The sequence below is a fragment of the Gopherus flavomarginatus genome, chromosome 3 (assembly GCF_025201925.1).
Source record: "Gopherus flavomarginatus isolate rGopFla2 chromosome 3, rGopFla2.mat.asm, whole genome shotgun sequence".
NCBI classification, from domain to species: Eukaryota; Metazoa; Chordata; order Testudines; family Testudinidae; genus Gopherus; species Gopherus flavomarginatus.
In genome coordinates, this window is record NC_066619.1 from 130,145,767 (window position 1) to 130,168,533 (window position 22,767).

General features: G+C 46.2%; 1 protein-coding gene across 1 annotated transcript in view; it reads left to right on the plus strand.

Annotated features, from left to right (window-relative positions):
• The window catches only part of LOC127046815 (metalloprotease TIKI1-like), a 105,465-nt gene extending 87,254 nt beyond the window's left edge, over positions 1-18,211 (plus strand). The window contains exons 5-7 of the mRNA XM_050944373.1: positions 4,108-4,198; positions 14,048-14,302; positions 17,778-18,211. Of these exons, the coding sequence (XP_050800330.1) occupies positions 4,108-4,198; positions 14,048-14,302; positions 17,778-17,961 (530 nt within the window). The 3' untranslated portion in view covers positions 17,962-18,211. The remainder of the gene's footprint in view (positions 1-4,107; positions 4,199-14,047; positions 14,303-17,777) is intronic.
• Positions 18,212-22,767: the final 4,556 nt, after the last annotated feature.

The window sequence follows — 22,767 nt, forward strand, 5'->3', positions numbered from 1 at the left end:
GCCAGTGCCAGGTGCCTCAGAGGGAGTGAACCTAACAGGCAATGATCAGGTGATCTCTCTCCTGCCATCCATCTCCATCCTCTGACGAACAGAGGCTAGGGACACCTTTCTTTACCCATCCTGGCTAATAGCCATTTATGGACTTCACCACCATGAATTTATCTAGTTCTCTGTTAAACGCTGTTATAGTCCTAGCCTTCACAACCTCCTCAGGTAAGGAGTTCCACAAGTTGACTGTGCACTGTGTGAAGAAGAACTTCCTTTTATTTGTTTTAAACCTGCTGCCTATTAATTTCATTTGGTGACCCTTAGTTCTTGTATTATGAGAATAAGTAAATAACCTTTCCTTATCCACTTTCTCAGCATCACTCATGATTTTATCTATCATATCCCCCCTTAGTCTCTATCATATTCCCTTAGTCTCTATCATATCCCCCCTTAATCTCCTCTTTTCCAAGCTGAAGAGACCTAGCCTCTTTAATCTTTCCTCATATGAGACCCTCTCCAAACCCCTAAGCATTTTAGTTGCCCTTTTCTGAACATTTTCTAGTGCTAGAATATCTTTTTTGAGGTGAGAAGACCACATCTGTACACAGTTGAAGATGTGGGCATACCATGGATTTGTATAAGGGCAATATTATATTCTCAGTCTTATTCTCTATCCCCTTTTTAATGATTCCTAACATCTTGTTTGCTTTTTGGACCGCCTCTGCACACTGCATGGACATCTTCAGAGAACTATCCATGATGACTCCAAGATCTTTTTCCTGACTCGTTGTAGCTAAATTAGCCCCCATCATATTGTATGTATAGTTGGGGTTATTTTTTCCAATGTGCATTACTTTACATTTATCCACATTAAATTTCATTTGCCATTTTGTTGCCTAATCACTTAGTTTTGTGAGATCTTTTTGAAGTTCTTCACAATCTGTTTTGGTCTTAACTATCTTGAGTAGTTTAGTATCATCTGCAAACTTTGCCACCTCACTGTTTACCCCTTTCTCCAGATCATTTATGAATAAATTGAATAGGATTGGTCCTAGAACTGACCCTTGGGGAACACCACTAGTTACCCCTCTCCATTCTGAGAATTTACCATTAATTCCTACCCTTTGTTCCCTGTCTTTTAACCAGTTCTCAATCCATGACAGGACCTTCCCTTTTATCCCATGACAGCTTAATTTGCGTAAGAGCCTTTGGTGAGGGACTTTGTCAAAGGCTTTCTGGAAATCTAAGTACACTATGTCCACTGGATCTCCCTTGTCCACATGTTTGTTGACCCCTTCAAAGAACTCTATTAGATTAGTAAAACACGATTTCCCTTTACAGAAACCATGTTGACTATTGCTCAACAGTTTGTTTTTCTATGTGCCTGACAATTTTATTCTTAACTATTGTTTCGACTAATTTGCCCGGTACTGACGTTAGACTTACTGGTCTGTAATTGCCGGGATCACCTCTAGAGCCCTTTTTAAATATTGGAGTTACATTAGCTAACTTCCAGTCATTGGGTACCGAAGCCGATTTAAAGGACAGGTTACAAACCTTAGTTAATAGTTCTGCAACTTCACATTTGAGTTCTTTCAGAGCTCTTGGGTGAATGCCATCGGGTCCTGGTGACTTGTTAATGTTGAGTTTATCAATTAATGCCAAAACCTCCTCTAGTGACACTTCAATCTGTGACAGTTCCTCAGATTTGTCACCTCCAAAAGCCAGCTCAGGTTTGGGAATCTCCCTAACATCCTCAGCCGTGAAGAGTGAAGCAAAGAATCCATTTAGTTTCTCCACAATGACTTTATCGTCTTTAAGCGCTTCTTTTGTATCTCGATCATCAAGGGGCCCCACTGGTTGTTTAGCAGGCTTCCTGCTTCTGATGTACTTAAAAAACATTTTGTTATTACCTTTGGAGTTTTTGGCTAGCTGTTCTTCAAACTCCTTTTTCGCTTTTCTTATTACCATCTTGCACTTAATTTGGCAGTGTTTATGCTCCTTTCTATTTGCCTCACTAGGATTTGACTTCCACTTTTTAAAGGAAGTCTTTTTATCTCACTGCTTCTTTTACATGGTTGTTAAGCCACGGTGGCTCTTTTTTAGTTCTTTTACTGTATTTCTTAATTTGGGGTATACATTGAAGTTGGGCCTCTATTATGGTGTCTTTAAAAAGCGCCCATGCAGCTTGCAGAGATTTCACTTTAGTCACTGTACCTTTTAACTTTTGTTTAACTAACCCCCTCATTTTTGTATAGTTCCCTCTTTTGAAATTAAATGCCACAGTGTTGGGCTGTTGAGGTGTTCTTCCCCCCACCAGGATGTTGAATGCTATTGTATTATGGTCACTGTTTCCAAGCGGTCCTGCTATAGTTACCTCTCGGACTGCACTCCACTCAGGATTAAATCTAGAGTTACCTCTCCCCTTGTGGGTTCCCGTACCAGCTGCTCCATGAAGCAGTCATTTAAAGTATTGAGAAATTTTATCTCTGCATTTCGTCCTGAAGTGAAATATTCCCGGTCAATATGGGGATAATTGAAATCCCCCACTATTATTGAGTTCTTAATTTTGATAGCCTCTCTAATTTCCCTTAGCATTTCATCATCACTATTACTGTCCTGGTCAGGTGGTCGATAATAGATCCCTAATATTATATTCTTATTAGAGCATGAAAGTACTATCCATAGAGATTCTATGGAACATGTGGATTCGCTTAAGATTTTTACATCATTTGAATCTACATTTTCTTTCACGTATAGTGCCACTCCCCCCTGGCACGACCTGTTCTGTCCTTCTGATATATTTTGTACCCCGGAATGATTGTGTCCCACTGATTGCTCTCAGTCCACCAGGTGTCTGTGATGCCTATTATATCAATATCCTCCTTTATCACAAGGCACTCTAGTTCACCCATCTTATTACTTAGACTTCTAGCATTTGTGTACAAGCACTTTAAAAACTTGTCCCTGTTTATTTGTCTGCCCTTTTCTGATGTGCCAGATTCTTTTTTATGTGACTGTCTATCATCTGATCTGGCCCTTACATTATCCTCTTCCGTCCTCTACTCCTGACTATAACCTGGAGATTCTCTATCATCAGACTCTCCCCTAAGAGAAGTCTGTGTCTGATCCACATGCTTCTCTGCAGCAGTCGGCTTTCCCCCATCTCCTAGTTTAAAAACTGCTTTGCAACCTTTTTAATGTTTAGTGCCAGCAATGCCAATTCACTGGCAGAATTATGCCAAAGCCAGCTAAATCCTCTCCAAAGTTTAGTGGATTTTACTGAAGTTATAGGTGAATATTTGTCTCTAATTGCTTATTTTAAAGGAAGCGAGAGATTGAATTCTAGCCAGGCCAGGGCAGTGTCTAACCCAAGTCCAGAGCTATTTTTAATTCACTACAGTTGGGTGACTCTTAATTTAATAATCACAACAATATAATATCATGTTTATGACATGATATTTAGGGCCTTTCCGTTTGCAGAGCAGTTCGGTTAAATGCTGTTGCTCCATATTGATACCAGTGTAACTTTATATCTCTGAATGACCTCATCTGTTATGAGGTCAGAGGGCAGCGCCTGTTCGCACAGGTGCTGGAATTGGGGATGCGGCAGCACACTCTAGCTTGACGTGGTTTCCATCTATACAGGATTACAGTTTGATTCAATGGCTCTCTGCACCCACATTGAACAAATTGTTCCAGGGTCCCGGCCTGTGTGATAATGTGTAGGAACACTTGGGAACAGTTTGGGATGGGAAGTGAAGGGTATTTTATCCAGTTGATTCCATAGGAGAAATGTAAGGAGGACAGAATCATTTATTTACCACGGTGGCATATTGGTGGTGATTAGCAGCAGGGAACTTCAGAATGACCCAGTGAGAACATTCTGGCACCAGCCAGATCACCGGTATTGACACTTCTCCAATAATTTGGTGTATTATGTACTTCAAGACCTCATAGAAGAGAAATGGAAACAGTTGCTCTGACAGATCTTCTGCTCCTAGAAGTGTGGCTGTGGTGGATTGCTGAGGGGTGTTTTTCTTTGGGAGGGGTGAGGATGGTTACTGCTCTTCTTGTTTGGTTTGCTCCAAAGTTTCTAATTTTTTTTCTTAACTGCAGGTCATTTCATGGGCAACAACACAGTGATTGATGTTTTGGGAAGAGAAGGGTATGAGGTAGAACACACTCCTGCTGGACAACCCATCAACAAGTAATATATTCATGTTTTTATCATATTTGAATAGCCATTGAGATAGATAAGCTGTAGACAACCATAGAGATACTGTGGAAATAGATAGACATCATTACACATAGACTGCTCTTCTTTGCTATTTCCCAGTACAATTCCTTTGCTCTGTTTATCTTCTGGGAGCTAATTTGGAAATGTGGTCTGCGTGACACTTGCCAGGTTGATTTTTCACATCAGTTGGGCATGTTTTTCCCATCACTTCTAAAGCCTTGAGTTAGCTGGTAGTTATGAATGGCAAGTTAGATCTGTTTGGGCGGGCAAGCTGGCTTGTCGTAGTGCAGCACAGAAAGGGAAGGACTGCTGGTTTTTCTGTTTTATAGCCCCTTTTCCCCAGCCCAACCCCAGCTTGGCACATCTTCCCCCACATCCTGTGCTCCTGGGACCCTTCTCCCATTCCTTCCCTCTCTTGTGTATTTAACCAGTCCCTCCCCTTTGTCTCTTTCCCGTTGTACACAAGTACAGTGTCATATCACTTATCCTGAAAAGTCTTCCCTTGGTCTCACCTGTCACCTCATCCCCTGTACTCTCTCTAAACTCCCTGAGTCTTCTCTGCCTTGACTTCTTGTGCAACATTCTCCTTGACTTTTCCAATCTGACTTCCAGCTTCCCCACTCTGGAGCTGGCCTCACCAGCATCCTCCATGACTCTCTTTGTATTAAGCTGTATTCTTGTTCCCAAGCTGTCTGCTGCCACCAATACCATTGATCACTCTCTCTTCCTCCATTTTATCCTTCTTTTTAGATGAGGACACTTTTCTCTTCTGCTTCTCCTTGCTGAGCACTCTTTCCTCATCCTGCCTTCACTCCTACCTGTGGATAGCCTTCAAGGTTTTCTTCTCAGCTCACCTTGGTCTCCCTCTGTGCTCTCGCTCAGGTGTTCTGCCATGGTTTCAACTACCAGAGAACTGCTCCATCTCCCCCTCAGTCTAGCCTTGCATCTCCCTCTGTCTCAGCCATCTCCTTCTGGACTTCCTGCCAATATTTCAGACTCCAAATCTCAGATCTCCCTGCTCTGCCTCCTTTCTCTGTCACAGCTGATCATTTCATTATTCTCCCTGCTTGGCTTGCCACCTTGGTCCCATCTTCTATTGGTCTCTCCCCTGCTCCACATATCAGTGCTCGCTAAATCCCATGTTCTGGCCTAGTATCTAAAACAAGCCCATTCCCTTGTATTCTCACTGCTAAAACCTTTGTTGGCATTTTGGTCATCTTTCACCTTGACTACTGTAATATTTCCCGTCGTATCTCCTTTCCCCACATTCCTCTTCCTTGATTGTCATAGTTCCTTTTCAGAGCATCACAGTCACCATACCTCCTTCCCAAACACCTCTACTAAAGGGGCTCACTGGGGCTGGGACCATCTTTTTCTTGTGGTCCAATGTAGGAACTTCTAGGCACTACAGTAAGACAAATTATATTAATGAAGTCACTTCCTTTCCTTCTGACCACATCACCTTCGTCCTTGAATCCTTTCACTGGTGTCGACTATTACTGCAAGGGATATACGGTCCTTGTCGGGCTACACTTTAACCTTGGCTTCTCAGATGGTGCTGAGCATGCTTTGTCATGCTTGACACTTGCCCTTAAACCAGCCTCAGCGTGGGTTTCAGCCACACACCTTGCCATAGCTCTTTTGTGAGCAGTATTCTGTTCTCTAGAGGTTCTTGTACTGCACTCATCACTGTAGTATCTGAACACCCTGTGTAGGTGAGTCCTCTATGCTCATCTATAATAGCCAATCAGCATCTAATACTTGAATCGCTTCTTTTTTCAAAGAAAAAGTGCATGGTTTAAAAACATTTCCTAGAAGGATGAAAAGCCTGGGGAAATGAGGTTTCTGTTTGAGGAGAGCCTTTCGGCCAATCATTCTTTACAACTGCCGTGGCAACTTCTTACGCTCCAGGAAAATAGAGCTCGTGCCATCCTAAATCCCACTTCACGTGGCCTCGAAATAGGAATAAAAACAAAGGTTAAAGAAAAGTCACAGAGTAAAATCTTGACCCCACTGAAATCAATGGCAAAACTCCCCTTGCCTGGAATGGGGCCAGAGTTTTGCCCATAGTATTTTATACATTGAAGGAGGCAAGGGCGGGTGTCAAAGAAACAGGCCCCTAACTCCCACTGACAGTCAGGGAAAGTTCAGTGCCTAATTAACTGCCATTTGTGCCTTCGAAAACCTCCCCCTGAAATCATTTTATGATGTGCAGTTTGAGAGCTGAGAATGAAGCTCTTGGTGGGGCTGTTTCTGAAACCTGCTAAACGAGGAAAGTGATCAGGGAGTCAGAGATTAATCCTGTATTCAGAGAAAAAAATGAAGATAAATGGCTCTGTTAAAATGTTCGGAATAGTCATCTAGGACTATTTCAAAGCAGGGCTAAGATGGGAAATGAGTTTAGAATGAAATGAAAAACAAAGGAAGGAAAATCCCTCTTGGGATGATTTTGAGGCTCATTACATGATAGCTCAGAGGCCTGGTAATGGGATACAGAGGCTTTCACCTCTCGGTCACTGGCTTGAACCTGCTTAGACTCATACTTTAAGGTCAGAAGTGACCATCAGTCTGACCTCCAGCACATTGCAGGTCACAGAACCTCACCCACCACTCCTGTAATAGATCTCAGGCGTAGTTACTGAAGTCCTCCAATCATGATTTAAAAACGTCAAGTTTCAGAGAATCAACTATTTACACTAGTTAAACCTGCAAATGACCCGTGCCATATGCTGGAAAGGAAGGTGAAAACCCCCCAGGGTCTCTGCCAGACTGAGCTGGGGGAAAATTCCTTCCCGACCCCAAATAGACCTTAGACTCTGAGCAAGTGGGCAAGTCCCACCAGGCAGACACCTGGGAAAGAATTCTCTGTAGTTACTCAGAGCCCTCCCCATCTAGTGTCCCATCTCCGGCCATTGGAGAGATTTGCTGCGAGCAGTCGCCAATCGGCTACCTGCCATTGGAGGTAGTCCCATCACACTGTCCGCACCATAAACTTATCAAGCTCAGGCTTGAAGCCAATGGGATGTGGTGGTTTTTTTTTGCTTTTTGTTTGTTTGTTTTTTTTGCCCCCTCTGCTCCCCTTTGGGAGGCTGTTCCCGAACTTCACTCCTATGATAGTTAGAAACCTTCATCTGATCAGGCTAAACTTGTTGATGGCCAATTTATATCCATTTGTTTTGTGTCCACATTGGTGATTAACTTAAATAACTTCTCTTCCTCCCTGGTATTTCTCTCTCTGATGTATTTATAGAGAGCACTCATATCTCCCCTCAGCCTTCTGTTGGTTAGGCTAAACAAGCCAAGCTCTTTGAGTCTCCTTTCATAAGACAGCTTTTCCATTCCTCGGATCATCCTAGCAGCCTTTCACTGTACCTGTTGCAGTTGGAATTCATCTCTCTTTAAACATGGAAGACCAGAACTTCGCACACTATTCCAGATGAGGTCTCACCAGTGCCTTGTATACTGGTACTAACAGTTCCCTGTCTCTATTGGAAATACCTTGACTGATGCATCCTAAGATTGCATTAGCCATTTTCATGGCCACATCATATTGGCGGCTCAGTCATCCTACGATCAACCAATACAGTCAGGTCTTTCCTCTGCTCTGTTACTTCCAAGTGATACATCCCCAGCTTACAGGAAAAATTCTTGTTGTTAATCCCTAAATGCATGATCTTGCACTGTGCACTATTAAATTTCATCCCATTTCTATTGCTCCAGTTTACAGGGTCATCCATATCATCTTGTATGATACAGACGCTCCCCTACCCCGGGTTACGCAAACCCAATTTACACAAATCTGCACTTATGGAAAAAGTTCCGTAAGCTAGAAATAGGAGGGTTTTTTTATTTGTTTTGGGGTTTTTTTGTGTGTAATGGTATATGTTTCCAACTTACGCAAAATTCGAGTTACACAAGGCGTTCCGTAACAGAACACTTGCGTAAATCAGGGAGCGTCTGTATTCTGGTCCTCCTCCATATTGGCAATACCTCCCAATTTTGTGTCATCTGCAGATTTTATAAACACACTCCCACTTTTTGTGCCAAGGGCATTAATGAAAATGTTAAATAAGATTGGTCCCAAGACCGATCCCTGAGGAACTCCCACAATAATCTCCTTCCAGCCTGACAGTTCACCTTTCAGCATGACCTGTTGTAGTCTCCCCGTCAACCAGTTCCTTATCCACCTTTCAGTTCTCTATTAATCCCCATCTTCTCCAATTTAATAATTTCCCATATGGACCTGTATCAAATGCCTTACTAAAGTCCAGGTAGATTAGATCTACTGTGTTTCCTTTGCCTAAAAGAATCAGGTATCTTCTCAAAGAAGGAAATCAGGTTGGGCTGGCACAATCTACCTTTTGTAAAACCATGTTGTATTTTATCGCAAGTACCATTAACCTCTACGTCCTTAACTACTTTCTCCTTCAAAATTTGTTCCAAATCCTTGCATACAATTGAGGTCAAACTAACAGGCCTGTAGGTCGGTAAATGGTCAAAGTCCTACCCAGATGATGGCAATCTATGACATATGATCTCAGCCCAGCCTCAGTGGACATGTGAGCACGTTCCCATGCCGCTATCCTAGGAGGCTGTCTCACCGTAAAACGTCTGCATGAATATGGGAAGTGAAATGTCCCTTTAGCTTTAGTTCCTATCCCTCCAGGTCAGGGGAGACTTATGGGGAAGTATCTTGGTGTCTCAGTCTGGCACTGTTCATTGGCCCTGAAGTCACTTGAAAAGATATTGTGAAATGGGAAGATGAACATAAGAGACGAGGGGAAGAACAGCAAGTGGCTGGAGCAAACGCTTCAGAGTGAAAGAGAAAGGAAGCCAATCTGCAGCACAGGGAACAGAGCAGAGTGAAGGGCTGTCAGGTGAGGGGGAGGATAAATCAGCCTGCCCTCCAGAGGTGTGATACTATGTAGTGGCAGCCTCCTCAGCTTCCCTCTTAGGGTAGCCTGAGGTCCCCTTTGAGCCACCGTTGTTGTGCAAAGGGAACAAACAGGGGCCATAGCCGTGACTCGCATGCTCACACTCTGTGTGTGTGTGCGCATGCTTTTCTGTGAACAGAGAACCAGACAGGAGACCGAGTGAATTGAGCTCACAGCTCTGGGAGGAACCAGCAGAGCCAGCTGCGGCAAGGGCTTCTGTTCCTTTGAGAGGGCAGGAGCTGGAGCATGGAGGGGGAGGCAAGGCTTCTGCCCTAGCAAAGGGCAAGGAGGAGAGAGACACTGCTCCAGCCCACAGCAGAGAGCACCGAGGACAGTTATATATAGTGCCCTGAATTTAATTAAGCTCCTGGTGTCTCTATTTTGAGCTTTTAAATGTTATTCCTGATTTTAGGCTGAATATGTATTTCATAAAATATTCATCATACAATCACAGCCGTGATGAGTGCGACTCCCGCTCCCCTGTGCAGCTGCTGTGTTCAAGGAGAGTTCTGCCCGGGCAACCTGGCCCCAGGGGAGGGCGATGCGGCATGTCTCCAGGCCTCTGACTATCATTGGGTCACTCGGGGTCTGGGATCTGCTGCCATTCAAAGGCCTGAGATCTGCACCTGTAATAACCGTGTCACTCTAAAAATACAAGGCTGATGTGTGTGAACAGTGAATAAAACAGGTGCCCTGTGCTATTTGAATAGGCACCTCCTAGCCTCACCAAAGGACTGGATTCCTAAATCTCACTGTGATGTGTTTGTGGCAGTACCCGTGAAACGCTAGGTGCTTTCTAAACCCTCACCAAGGGGCTTTCCTTGCTCACAGTTTCAGGACAGATGGGATGACAGAGGTTGGGGGAAGGACAACAAGAAATAGGTCCACTCAGGTTGCTGTAGACAGCACAGTAGCAGTGGGTCTTTAAGAGGGAGTTAAGTGTGGACGAGCTCAGCAAGTTTGTAGCACGCCTAGGACCCAGCGGTGATGCTGTAAGAAGCTGAGAAAAGGGCAGGAAAGGCTGGAGTGGAGGGAACCAGGGCACTGTAGTGCTTGGACAGGGAAGAATAGCTCAGAATCTGTTTGCATTCCAAACCCAGCCCTGTATTAAGTGTCTATCTGAGATCTTTCTTCAGAGTGCCTTCTCCTTCGCGGTCCCAAACGTTCTCATTTCTTGGCACTGCCTCTGTCCTCTCAGTCATCCTGGCTCTGTGTTCAGTTCTCCGTTTTCTTCAGGAAATGATTGCAAATTCACTCCTAATTTCGTTCTCCCCTTCCAATGGGGACTCGCATTCCATTCCACAGCCTTTCGCCTTTGATCTGTTTGATTGAAACTTGCTTTAAATTCCATCACAGAGTTCAGGTTCAGTGACCAGACCAGTCTGGAAACTCCAAACTCTCACTGAAATCAGCCCATCTTCTCTCTGGGAGCCTGACTTTGCCGTTGCAGCAAGAAAAGGGAAATGCTTATTGTACTCCCAGGGAATGGCCAGCTGGTGAAAGCAACATATTTTTGCTCATTCTCGTCCTTTTATATTTAAGAACAAAAGAACGACCATCCTGGGTCAGAGCAATGGTGCTTCTAGCCCAGTATCCTGTCTTCTCACAGTGGCCAGTGGCAGATGTTTCAGAGGGAGTGAACAGAACAGGGCAATTAATTGAGCCATCCCTTCTCCTCTAGTCACAGTTTCTAGCAGTCAGAGCTTTAGGAACACCCAAAGCATGGGGTTGCATTCCTGACTGTCCTGGATAATAGCCATTGATGGACTGATCCTCCATGAACTTATCTAGTTACAGTTTTGGCCTTCACAGCATCCCCTGGCAATGAGTTCCACAGGTTGACTGTGCGTTGTGTGACAAAGTACCTTCTTATGTTTGCTTTAAACCTGCTGCCTGTTAATTTCATTGGGTGACCTCTGATCCATGTGTTATGTGAAGGGGCAAATAACGCTTCCTTATTCACTTTCTCCACACCAGTCATGGTTTTATTAATCTCTATCATATCATCCTTCAGTTTTCTCTTTTCCAAGAGGAACAGTACCAGTCTTTTTAATCTCGTCTCCTGTTCTAGACCCCGAATGATTTTTTTGTTGCCATCCTTTCTACCTTTTCCAATTCCAATGTAGCTTTTTTGAGATGAGGCACCAAAACTGCATGCAGTGTTCAAAGTGTGGGCATACCATGGATTTACATAGTGGCATTATGTTATCTGTACTATTATCTATCACTTTCCTAATGGTTCCCAATATTCTGTTCACTTTTTTGACTGCTGCCGCACATTGAGCGGGTGTTTTCAGGGAACTCTCCACAATGACTCCAAGATCTCTTTCTTGAGTGGTAACAACTAGTGTAAAACTCCATCATTTTATATACTTGGGATTGTGTTTTCCAGTGTGCATTACTGTGCATTAATAAATATTGAATTTCATCTGCCATTTCCTTGCCCAGTCACCCAGTTTTGTAACTCTTCGCAGTCTGCTTTGGACTTAAACTATCTTGAATAATTTCACCCAAAGACAGTCTCCAGCCTGTCTGCTGCTTCTCCTCATGCTATACGTTAACCTCCAGATCACTCAGGTATTCAGGCTGTGCTCCAGCTTTGAATGGAATGCTGTTAAAAAGATAGATCGTCCAGGTGCTTAAGAGGAATTTGCTTGGGCTCCACTTGAGGGGAAAATACCCTTTCTTACAGACACCAAGGATTGGGTTGTAGCTTTAAAGCTACTCTGCATCAGGCATGGTGCAGAGCTGGCACCAAGCAGATAGTGTGTGCTTGAAGATGAGACAGATTGCTTCCCTGGTTGCACCAGCTCCTACTCCGCTGCCATCACGGGTGGCGGGTGGAGCCCCCCTTTGGGGAGGATAGCCCCCCTAGCCTCACCTGTTCTGCCCGAGGTCACCTCCGTCACGACCTGAGCCCCTTGTGGCTGGAGGACCCCTGGGCCATCTGAAGCCGCCCCAGCGACGCTGCACCTCCCCTCTTGAGACCCCAAGCTGCCCTGTGGGAAAAACTTGTCTCTTCCTGAAGAACCTGAGTCCAGGGGGGTTACTGATGAACCCGAGAAGCTGAGTAGCACATACTGCCTCCTCAGTGCCCTGGAACCTGCATGGGGCATAATAATAGGCAAAAACTTCCCGTGCAAACCGCACAACCAGTGCCCAGTGGCAGCAGTACACCAGGGGAGGCTGAGCCTGCCCTGGCCTATTGTACCCACCGCCCATGGCAGCATGGCAGCCAGGTTCAGAGGAAGAACAGCAGGCCCATAACTGCTTTTTGGAGGAAGGAGTGGTCCCTGTGCTCCCCAGAGCCAGCCTTGTGGGGGAAAGAACCTTCCTCGCCTTTCTGTAAGTGTCTCTTCTCTGCAGCATGCTTCAGCTTTGCTATCCTAGGGGCCTTCAAAGCGATGTCTCCAGCCTCTAGGGCTGGCCTAGATCCCCCCTGAATCAATGGGATCTGCTGCCACCAAGCAACAGGCTGACCGGACACACATCTCCCATTAAAACTCTCCATCCCATAGGGGCCCATTATTATAGTGCCTGAACATCTCACAGGCTTCCATGTATTTCTCATCTGCGCACACTTGCAAGGTAGGGCAGGGCAATTATGTCTTTTAACAGATGAGGAGCAGAGCAACGAGAGACTAAGTGACTTGCCAAGGTCACCGGGGAAGTCTGTGGGAGAGCAGGGAACTGCATGCTGATCTTCCAGCTCCCAAGCCCGTGCCCTAACCACTGGACCATCTTTCCTAGCTGCCAGTGAGTACTTCAGAACTGGTGTTTAGATTCCCCAGTGGAAACGGCAGCATGGCCGTGAGTGTGAATTAACCCTGTAACTACGATTCTATTGGAAGCTGTATCAAACTCTTCATTAAAAGGCCAGTTATAGACCATCTCAAATGCATTCTCTGCTTCTGTTTGTCCCATCCCTGAGGGCCTGCATGGCTCCAGGGATTACTAATGACATATAGAGTCTTTCGTCGCTAGATCACTCGTTTGCAAGATGCAGATTTGTAACGGTGAGGGTAATTCAGCTTACCCCAAGGGATGTGGTAAATTGTGCATCCTTTGGAGACTTGAAACTTAGGCCAGGTCTACACTACGGACCTATATCGGTATAACCACATAGCTCGGGGTATGAAAAATCTCTGACCAATGCAGTTATACCAACCTAACCCGAAGCATAGACAGCGCTCGGATGGGAGACAGCGCTCCCCCATCTCAAGGAGGTGGATTAACTACGCCAAGGGTAGAAACTCTCCCATCGGCGTAGGAGCGTTTTCGCCTAAGCACTACAGCAGTGCAGCTGTGTCGCTGCAGGGTTTGAAGTGCTGACTTGCCCCCAGACTGGCTGCCTTTCTAACAGATCATTCCACCTCAAGCTGGGCCAGATGCAGGAATAACAGGGTGACGTTCTCTGAGCTGTGCTATGGAGGAGGTCAGACCAGATGAGCATCATGGTCCCTTCTGGCCTTAGAATCTATTATTTTTTGGCCTGATTCTGAGAAATGTTGACTATCTGCCAGTCTGACTTCAGCAGGCACTCAGCGCCTCTCAGCAGCGGCTTTTTGGCAGTGTCGTCAGCCAAGTGCATTATGTGATCCTTGAATGAGCTTTTCCTCCTGAGATCAGCCTATGCATTGCTCCGTGTCAAAGACACTCGTTCCTTAGCCCCTCTGAACTGAAGAGACTCTGCTTGACCCGAGGTGTGACTTGGGGGGGAAACAGAGGATGGGTAGATAAGATTTAAACCAGCAGAACTTCCAGGGGAAATACTTGTTGATGTAGGAGATCAGGAGGCTGCATGGCATCTCGGTTGCCATGGGGCTGGACCGAGACCTCCACTCAAGGGCGTTCCAAACATTCTGGTTTTCTTCCCTCCCCCCAGCGGGAAGAATCAAAAAACCTGGTCAACCTTCTCATCATCCTCACCGGCGTACACCCCCTATGTGATCGCCCAGGAGCTGCACCGCCCTTCGCATCCGCAGAAAGAGGAAGAGGAGCTTCTGCCCCACCTGCTGCTGCCCGAGAGTGTTGACCTGCTGGAGAAAGTGGACAGGAAATACAAGAAGAAGAAGAAGAAGCAACAGAAGAAGCAAAGGCTGCGCCAGTTTAACGACCTCTGGGTTCGCATTGAAGAAAGGTACCAACTGGTGGGGGAGGGAGGCGCTCCGCTGTATTAAGATGGGCTGTTTATCGCGGCTCATTAACATACCACAAACCCTATGTTTTTAAACTCTGTTCATGTCCTCTGGGGCAAATCCAAAGAGCAGAATTCGGCCTCTTATCTCCTGCAATTCTTATTCATGCATTTAGATTTAAATAATAATAGAAAAGCTCCCGTTCATGTCTCTAGTGCCCTAACACGCCATTAACAATGCAACTGGTTCTGTCTGCATAATTGGCTTAGTATTACAAATAAGGTGGGGTGAGGGTGGGGAAGAGGTAACTAAGGTGGTTTTCCCGACCAGGAGAGCTGACTCTCCTAGGACAGATAGAACCACAAGAACCGTAGCCGCCTTTTGAACTGTGTGTCGTTCCTCAAGCACCTTCCCTCTGCCACTGACCCACTGCTAAATGTGCATCTGTAGATTTACTTATTTCCTTCTCATCTGATAAAATGCAGCTCTGATTCTCCATCACCTTGTGCCAACATTTACCCCTGGGAAATGTGCTCGTTCAGACGGGGAGCGTTCCACTCCCACTGTGTGCAGTTTAAATGACCTTGGAAGGGGCAGGGCAATGGAGAATCGGCCCCTACGAATTTTGAACAAGTTTCTCAATTCAATTCAGTGGGACTCCCTGAATCGTTATTTTTCATCAGCCTCAAGGTAGATAGCGCTTCAGAGCACCTGCCCCGCTTTGATACATTACATCAACATGTCATTGCTTTTCCATCCCTCTGAGTGATATATTATGGGGACAGGTTGGGGGAAAGCTGCAATGGCTGTTCTTGTCTGAGTTTAAATACAGAGATGATCATTCTACTGTTTATTAAATGTGGTTGCATAGGTTGCTATAACTTTTGTTTACTGCAGGTAGTAAAGTTGATGTTAGTTACAGCTGGTGGTGGTTTTTAGTGCTATAGCTGGTATTAGCTTGACCTTTGGCAGACAGTCCTAAAGGATAACCCAGAGCCTTTACCAGTGTGGGCCCTGATTCTTCATACATCCACACACATTTAATGTTATGCATGCGACATTCCTGCTGAAGTCAATGGGACTGCTTGTGCTAAAGCCTACTCCTGAGTGTTTGCAGGATCAGCTGAGGTAAGATGAGGGGAAGTGTCAGTTGAGCATAACTGGGGGTAAGGGCTGTTTCTCCAATTTCCACTTCAGGAATGCTCTAGTCAGATCTCCAGGGATAAAGTTCTGTTGGTGGCTACTGTCGGCAACCCCCTCCTGACTCCAGGTATATGTGCCTTTAGGGCCTAGACACTGGCAGAGACAGGGCCGCCCACAGGATTCAGGGGGCCTGAGGTTTTTGGCGGCAGGGGGCCCCCGCTTCAGCAGTAATTCGGTGGCTGGGGATCCTTCTGCTCTGGGACCTGCCGCCGAAGTGCCCCGAAGACCCACAGTGGGGCCCCCCCGCCACTGAATTGCAGCCAAAGACCCGGAGTGGAAGAAGCTTCGGGGGCCCCGGACCCACAAGAGTTTTCTGGGGCCCTTGGAGTGAGTGAAGGACCCCACTCCAGGGGCCCCGAAAAACACTCATGGGGCCCCCTGCGGAGCCTGGGGTGAATTGCCCCACTTGCCCCCCACTCTGGGCAGCCCTGGGCAGAGATCAGATCTCTCTTCTTTTTGCTCCTTTGCAGTTTTCTTTCCACCCATGAAATGCATCACTTGAACCAGAAACAAAGTCTGATTTTTTTAGTAGTGACCCTAGCAGCAGAGGGAGTAAATGGCTAGAGGATGAGCCTCCCAAACAGCTTCTGTACTGCGGGAAAACAAGCTGAGTGATGTTTTTCTTCTTGGTTGTCTGCCTTCCAGCTAGGGAGAACTGTAGGACGCCACTGTATATGCACCAGACTGTCACTAAACTGCCCATCACTGTGCTTCAGGTTAGATTCTTTCCATTGCAGGGGTCTCTGCACTGTGTTTGAATGTGTGGCAAATTAATACTAACTTTACGGTCTAGATGTCCTACACTATCTCTGGGTGATGGACAGTTCCTGAAAAGAGCCAACAAGCACATGCAAACCCCTCTGCCTGCTTCTCTTGTGCTAACTACCCCACCTAGTGGTGCTGTTTCACATGACACTGATGAAATTCAGTCATTCACAGGAGCCCTTCAGACATAAATACTCAGTCCATCTCGGAAGTCACAGCCCTTGCTCCTATAGATCCATTTCTGTCTGTGGGTAAATCTGTTGTGCTTGGGTCTGGGCCATTCATAACTTAATGCCTGTGAGCACGTAAACGTGAATGGCCTAACTCAAATGATTTCATACAGTCTTGTAGTGGGCTTGGCCTGAATTGCTCTGGTCTGTGCTCCTCTACGTATCTGCTCTCTGCTTTGTTGCACTGCCAGCTGGCTTCTGTCCAGTTACTGTAGGAGCCGCCTGCGGGGGCTTTGGGATATGGAGTGGTAAGTGTTTTCAAAAAGCAGACTAATTGCCTTCAAATTCCCCAAGCATTTTTGCGTAATGCACTCGGCCAACGTAAAGCAAGAATAGTGCACAGCAGCTGGAGCTCGCTGGTGTAAGTGAAATGAATACGCTTGTACTGTTGGGCAGATGTGCTTGCTTGAATTTTGCTGGAATTTATTTTAGTTTCCACCTAACAATGCTGGGCCAGGGGATTTGAGCTGTGTCCGCCTATAGCCTCAGGGCCAAATCTGGCTCCAGCTTGTTATCCAGAGAGCAGTGCCCACAGCTCTCACTCTTCTTTGGGACAGGCTTTTCATGTGGACATTTGCTTCTCGGTCTCTAGACTGAGAAGCATTTCTAATAGACGCCTGGATTTTCCTCACTCCCACTGTCCCGGATATGGCCTATGTGCTTTCCCCACCTGCCAGTGGTGCTCTTTCACATGGAGCATCATTTATATGGAGGCTGAAGAGAGGCTTGGTTCATGCTAACGTGCACGTGCAAACCAGGGAGAACCTGGACGGAGTTCAGGCTCAGCTGTTGAAAGCAGATGCATCAACCCTATAAATTGGTGCCACGTGTGTGGCGAGAATGCTGGTCAGCAAAGCCTTCTCTGCGGCAAGGCAAGATTTGTTTATCTGCTATGGGTGCTGATCAGCCGAAAGGCTGGCTGCAGGGGCTCGGGAATTTGCTAATACCTCTCTGCTGCCCTGGGATTGACTGTCCCGTCTGTGAGTGAAGAGGAGTCTAATCAGGTAGATCCCAGCTCAGGGACAGGAGTAACAGCTGTCAGTGGGGCTAGAGAGGTTCAGCATTGGGAGAGTGAAGGGCTCCCTTTCCTTGTGGATCCATGGAGCAGAGAGGCCAAACTCGGCCTCATTCAGGAACCCAGAAGATCTGCAGGCAACTCCACAAGTTGCCTGTGGACCCTCCTATGGGCATTTCTGTGACAATTTGACTCCTGGTCTGTGGTGATCATGGACCCTTGTGACTAACTGCTGACCAAGATTCTTCTCTGTTTGCCTTGCAGTACCACTGACCCACCTCCCCGGATTCGCATCATTAATGGCTACATTACAGTAGAACCTCAGCCACGGGGACCTGGGCGATCCAGTCACCTCCACACAGAAACCAGCCGGGCCCACATGCCTGTTCACTCTCTGCTCATCTTGCTATTGACATGGGTGTTGCAGATATTAACAATGCTGCAGTGAGACTTGGGGTGAAACTGCAGGGTCTTTGGCTAAAAAACTTGTGGGGGGAAACATAGAAGACCAGAATCTCCAGGTGGGATGCCTGTTCTTTGAAATATCTTTAGACTCCTCCTTTTCCTGAATCTGGACCTCTAACACTATTAACTGGCTTGACATGCCCAATACAGAAGAAGATATTTTTTAATGAAAGCCATTATTTATTCTTCTCTTGCAGAAGAATTATTGCAAGGTATCCCATAATGCTCTTGGGAGATATACAATGTCGCTGTAACATAGCTGTTGTTTAGCTGTATGAACTCGACTAAATATATTTTTTTGCCTTCACTGCCTCGCGTGGTGCAATAAGTTAAATGCTACTAACTCATTGGTGACTTTGGCCAGAAGAGAACGTTTTGGCCACATCAGCACAGCTGAGAAGAGGTTGGTATCTGCCACTTTGATTTCTCCCCATTTTCGGCCCCAAATGATACATTTCATTTAGGGGAATATGTTCAAAAGGACCGAAGTGGGTTGGGAGTTTAAAGTCCCATTGAAAGTTGCTTTTGACAATGTTACTCTTAATCAAGACTGGCCTTCTCTGTGCTTCTTCGTGCGCTGAGAGAATCCGGGCCCTTAATGCTTAGCAACATTTCTGAGGGGAGAGAAGCTAAGCCAAAATCACATTGAGTCAAACCCCTCCATTGACTGGGCTTTTCTGTAGTGCAGCCCTGTTTCTCCTCCCATTCATCTCGTTTTTACTCAGGCCTGGTCTACACCTATCTAAAATTCACCCCCCGAGGGGCAGAGTTAAGTCGACCTAAGCCCTGGTGTAGACACTACTAAATTGACAGCCTTTCTGGAGACCCCTTTCCATCACACTAGTAAGTGTCTGGGTCACAGGGCTACGGGGGCATAGCTGCAGCTGTGCCTCTGTAGCGCTTGTAGTGTAGACATGGCCCAGAGTGCCCAGAAATGCAAGCTATTGGGGTACGTCTACACTGCAGCTTGGAGCTCCAGTAGACACATACACGCCAGTTCTGCTCTAGCTAGTGCACTAAAAATAGCAGCCTTGCTATGGTGGCATGGAGACTCAGGCTCGCCATCCGAGTACCAGCCCATCTGAGATCCCAGGTATGTACTCGGGTGGCTGGCACACAGATGTCTCCCCAGGCTGAAAATTACACCTTCCAGCTCCTGTGTAGATGTACCATTAGCTGACATGTTGCCAAGTGGGTCCAGAGGATTCCTGGCACCTCATAATGCCGCCCGACTGTGAGACAGGGCATTTCACTAACTGCTGGCGGCTGGCTGGGGAAATGAACTGAACCAGCTACACTTCCCATTTTCTTTGAACTAAAGCCCCAGCTTCCCCTTTCCTCCTCCAGTCTGGTGTGACCTCTTCACAATTGCCACTGCACAAAACAGTCAGTGCTGGCTTTTCTCCCTGCTCCCCACAGGCTCATTCCTGAGCCTCTGTTGCTGTTTAGAGCCGTTCCCCAGCAGCACTAACAGGAGTGAAAAGGCCACAGTCAGTTCCCTTCTGTTGGGTCACTGGGGAAGCTGGAGTTTGACCCTCCACTGGGTCTCTTAATCCCTAACAGCCCATGGCCTGTCAGGCGTCAGCCTTTGTTCACGTAATACTCGCTTTGGGGTCAATGCCTGAGTCCAACCAAGGACACAATATGGCCCTTACTGGTTTATTTAACCACATTAATTGTTCATCTATGTAAATCGCATCCCGAGACACAAGCTCACCGAAATAGAATTGCTTTCATTCAGTGAGCGTGGAGGCTGGTGTACACTGCGCGTGGGCGAGATCATTGGGTCCAACAGAGCTGTCCCCTTTGCTCCCAGATTCCAGGGCTAGCAAAGGTTTGCCCTGGCACCAGTTCAGACAGCCTCAGGGGCCGTCCCAGCAGCCATGGGTAGCCAGAGGTGCTCAGACTCCGGGCTGTGGCTATTTTGTTGGCCTTTGGGGCTTGTGTCCACTTGGCAAGCCTTTTGGAAGATTGTAGTGTAGTTCGGCAGTAAGAGGAAAGTTCCCTGAACCCACCTAACGGACCTGAGATGTGCCTAAGGGACTGCTCTCCATCTGTCTGTCCAAAGCAACCGGGATAGCTTCGGTTGTCTTGGCTCATTGTCCTGAGGTTCAGTCTGCATTGGGGTGGGGGATCTTCTAGGTTCTGGAGTCCCATCTAAGGCCTCCCTTGCCATGTTGGCCAGAATCCCTAGGCGGCTGTCTCCAGAGCTAAGTATAAGGTTGTATTTGGTACACTTGTACATCTTGGCCCATTTTTCTTTCACTCGTTCTTCCTTGTGCACTTGCTGACTAGCTGCATCTGCATTTGGGCTTAATTCTCCCCACTCACACCTTAAAAAAGTCTTTTTGTACAGTGTCCCAGATATTTTACATGAAATCTGGTTTCGTTGAAATCAATGTGACTACTGCCATTGACCTCAGTTGGGCCAGGATTTCATCCTCTATTGGGGAGGCTGCTACTTTCAAAGTACATCTCTACCCCAATATAACGCGGTCCGTGGGAGCCAAAAAATCTCACCGCCTTATAGGTGAAACCGTGTTATATCAGGTTTGGTCCGGTACTGGACTGGACCGGCTTCCCTGGTGGTGATTTAAAGGGCCCGGTGCTCCAGCTGCTGCGGGGAGCCCTGGTCCCTTTAAATCACTGCCAGAGCTCTGGCAGCAGGGCTTGGGTGGGAATTTAAAGGGCCTGGGGCTCCCCGCAGCGGCCAGAGCCCCGGGCCCTTTAAATCACGGCCGGAGCTCTGGCAGTGGGGCTCGGGCGCTGATTCAAACGGCCTGGGGCTCCACACAAGTTCGGATACAACGCGGTAAAGCAGGGGGGCTTGGGTGGCACTTTAAAGGGCCTGGGGCTCCCCGCTGCTTTACCACGTTATATCTGAATTTGTGTTATAGCAGGTCACGTTCTATTGGGGTAGACATGTAATAAGTGAAAGAAATAGAAATTAAAGCTCATTCATTTGAGAATTCACTGGGTAGGTAATATAATTCTGTCTGAATTAGACTACAGCCTGGTGGAAGCAGGCGCCTGTCTCTTTGTTTTATTGTGCTGAGTGGCGTGTGCTTAAAAAATGACACCCCAGATCAATATTCAGTTTGTACCCCAGTATTACAGGGCCCAGTGTGCTTGTGTTGCTTGAATAATGAAAAACTTACATGATCATGAATGTGATATTTAAAAAATGTAACATTTGTGAAAAAACAAAAACAAAACAAAAACAAAACCTGTACATCATTCATGGACATCACTTATCTTGACCTGGTGCATCTTCCAGTCAGTCACTTATTGTTATTTCGTGGGTTGTCTCTCTGCTGCCTGTGGCTTTTCAAGCATTACATCTTACTTTGTTTTCTCATTTATTTCCAGTTCTGTTAACGACTGGGATTTCTTCTGAAGCTTTGTAGGAGGCATTACACAGCACAATGCTCTTTCTTACACGCTAACGTTATACTCTTATCTCACACTGCTTCTCTGTAAGTTATGAACACCCCCCTGGAGTAAAAGGGGGATTCATTACGAGTTTACTTTCAACCCCGCTCAGAGCATAATCCTCAAGATAAAATTGCAGAAAGGAGCAAAAAATTGCATGTTCTTCAACCTGGTTCTCAAAAGCTTATGTGCAAAACCACGCCAATGTTCATGCTAACAATATGAGCTGGAGTAATGCATGCAGCTGTCTGCCTACCTCTCTATTCTCCAACACCCCCTCTATGATCTCACTTGTTTTGATTTTCTTAAAGGAGCAGCAGCACAAAAGAACAAATAGAAACAAAGCACTAAAAGTGGGGTTTGGGTGTTTTTTTTTTTGTTTTATTAAATTTATTTTTACCATGAATAATGCAAAATTAGACTTCTTCAGATCAGAAAAGGGCAAGGCTCACAGAACGTGAAAGATAAATAGAGATGAAAAAACATAAGCTTTTGTTTCCTTTATTCTTTGTGCTCTGCTTGATAGAATTTGTTCCCTTTGGAGAGTCCGCGATGGAACGCTGTAGGAGAGTGTAGCACTTCTGAATTGACGAAGAGGGCCAAGACTTTCTCAATTTCACTTCAAACGCTGGGTTAGTCTTATGACTGGTCCCATTTTCTTCCCTGTTGAGTTTAAGCTGCAATTACTTCGCAAGCAAGGTACACATGCTGGTAGAGTTCACTGGGTTATTATAGGTTCTTTTGATCAGCTATTTAAAATACTGTGACATAGAGTGTGTAGAAACCACATTCAGAGCTCCCATTTAGACAGCTGTGGAATGCACTTTAGAAGTTAAATTTCTCCAGTAGTTTGATCTCTGGAAAAAACAGGAGAAAACCCATCATTTACACTGAATTGATTTTATCAGAATAAAATGTTTAAACCATTAAACTAGCCCAAAGAAACTGTGAACTTGGTGTATTCCTCCTGAAATTGGTTATACAGCCAAAAGAGTGTTGGTTTTGCTCAGTATGGGCCCAATCCTGTAACCCCTTGTCATGTGCGCAGTCTTGCCCTATGCAACTAGTCCTAATGAAAAGAGAAGGGTTGGAAAGTCAGGCCTTAATTACAGGCAAGTCCACACTTAAAATGCTGCAGCGATGCAGCTGTGCCGCTTTAGCAAAGATGCAAAGATGTTACTATGCCCATGGAAGAGCTTCGCCCCTCGATGTAGTTAATCCACCTCCGCGAGAGGTGGTGGTTATATCGACGGGAGAAGCTCTCTCATCAGCGTAGCACTGTCTACACTACGGGAGTTAGGTCAGCATAACTGCGTCACTCAGGGGTGTGGACTTTTCACCTCCCTGAGTGACATGG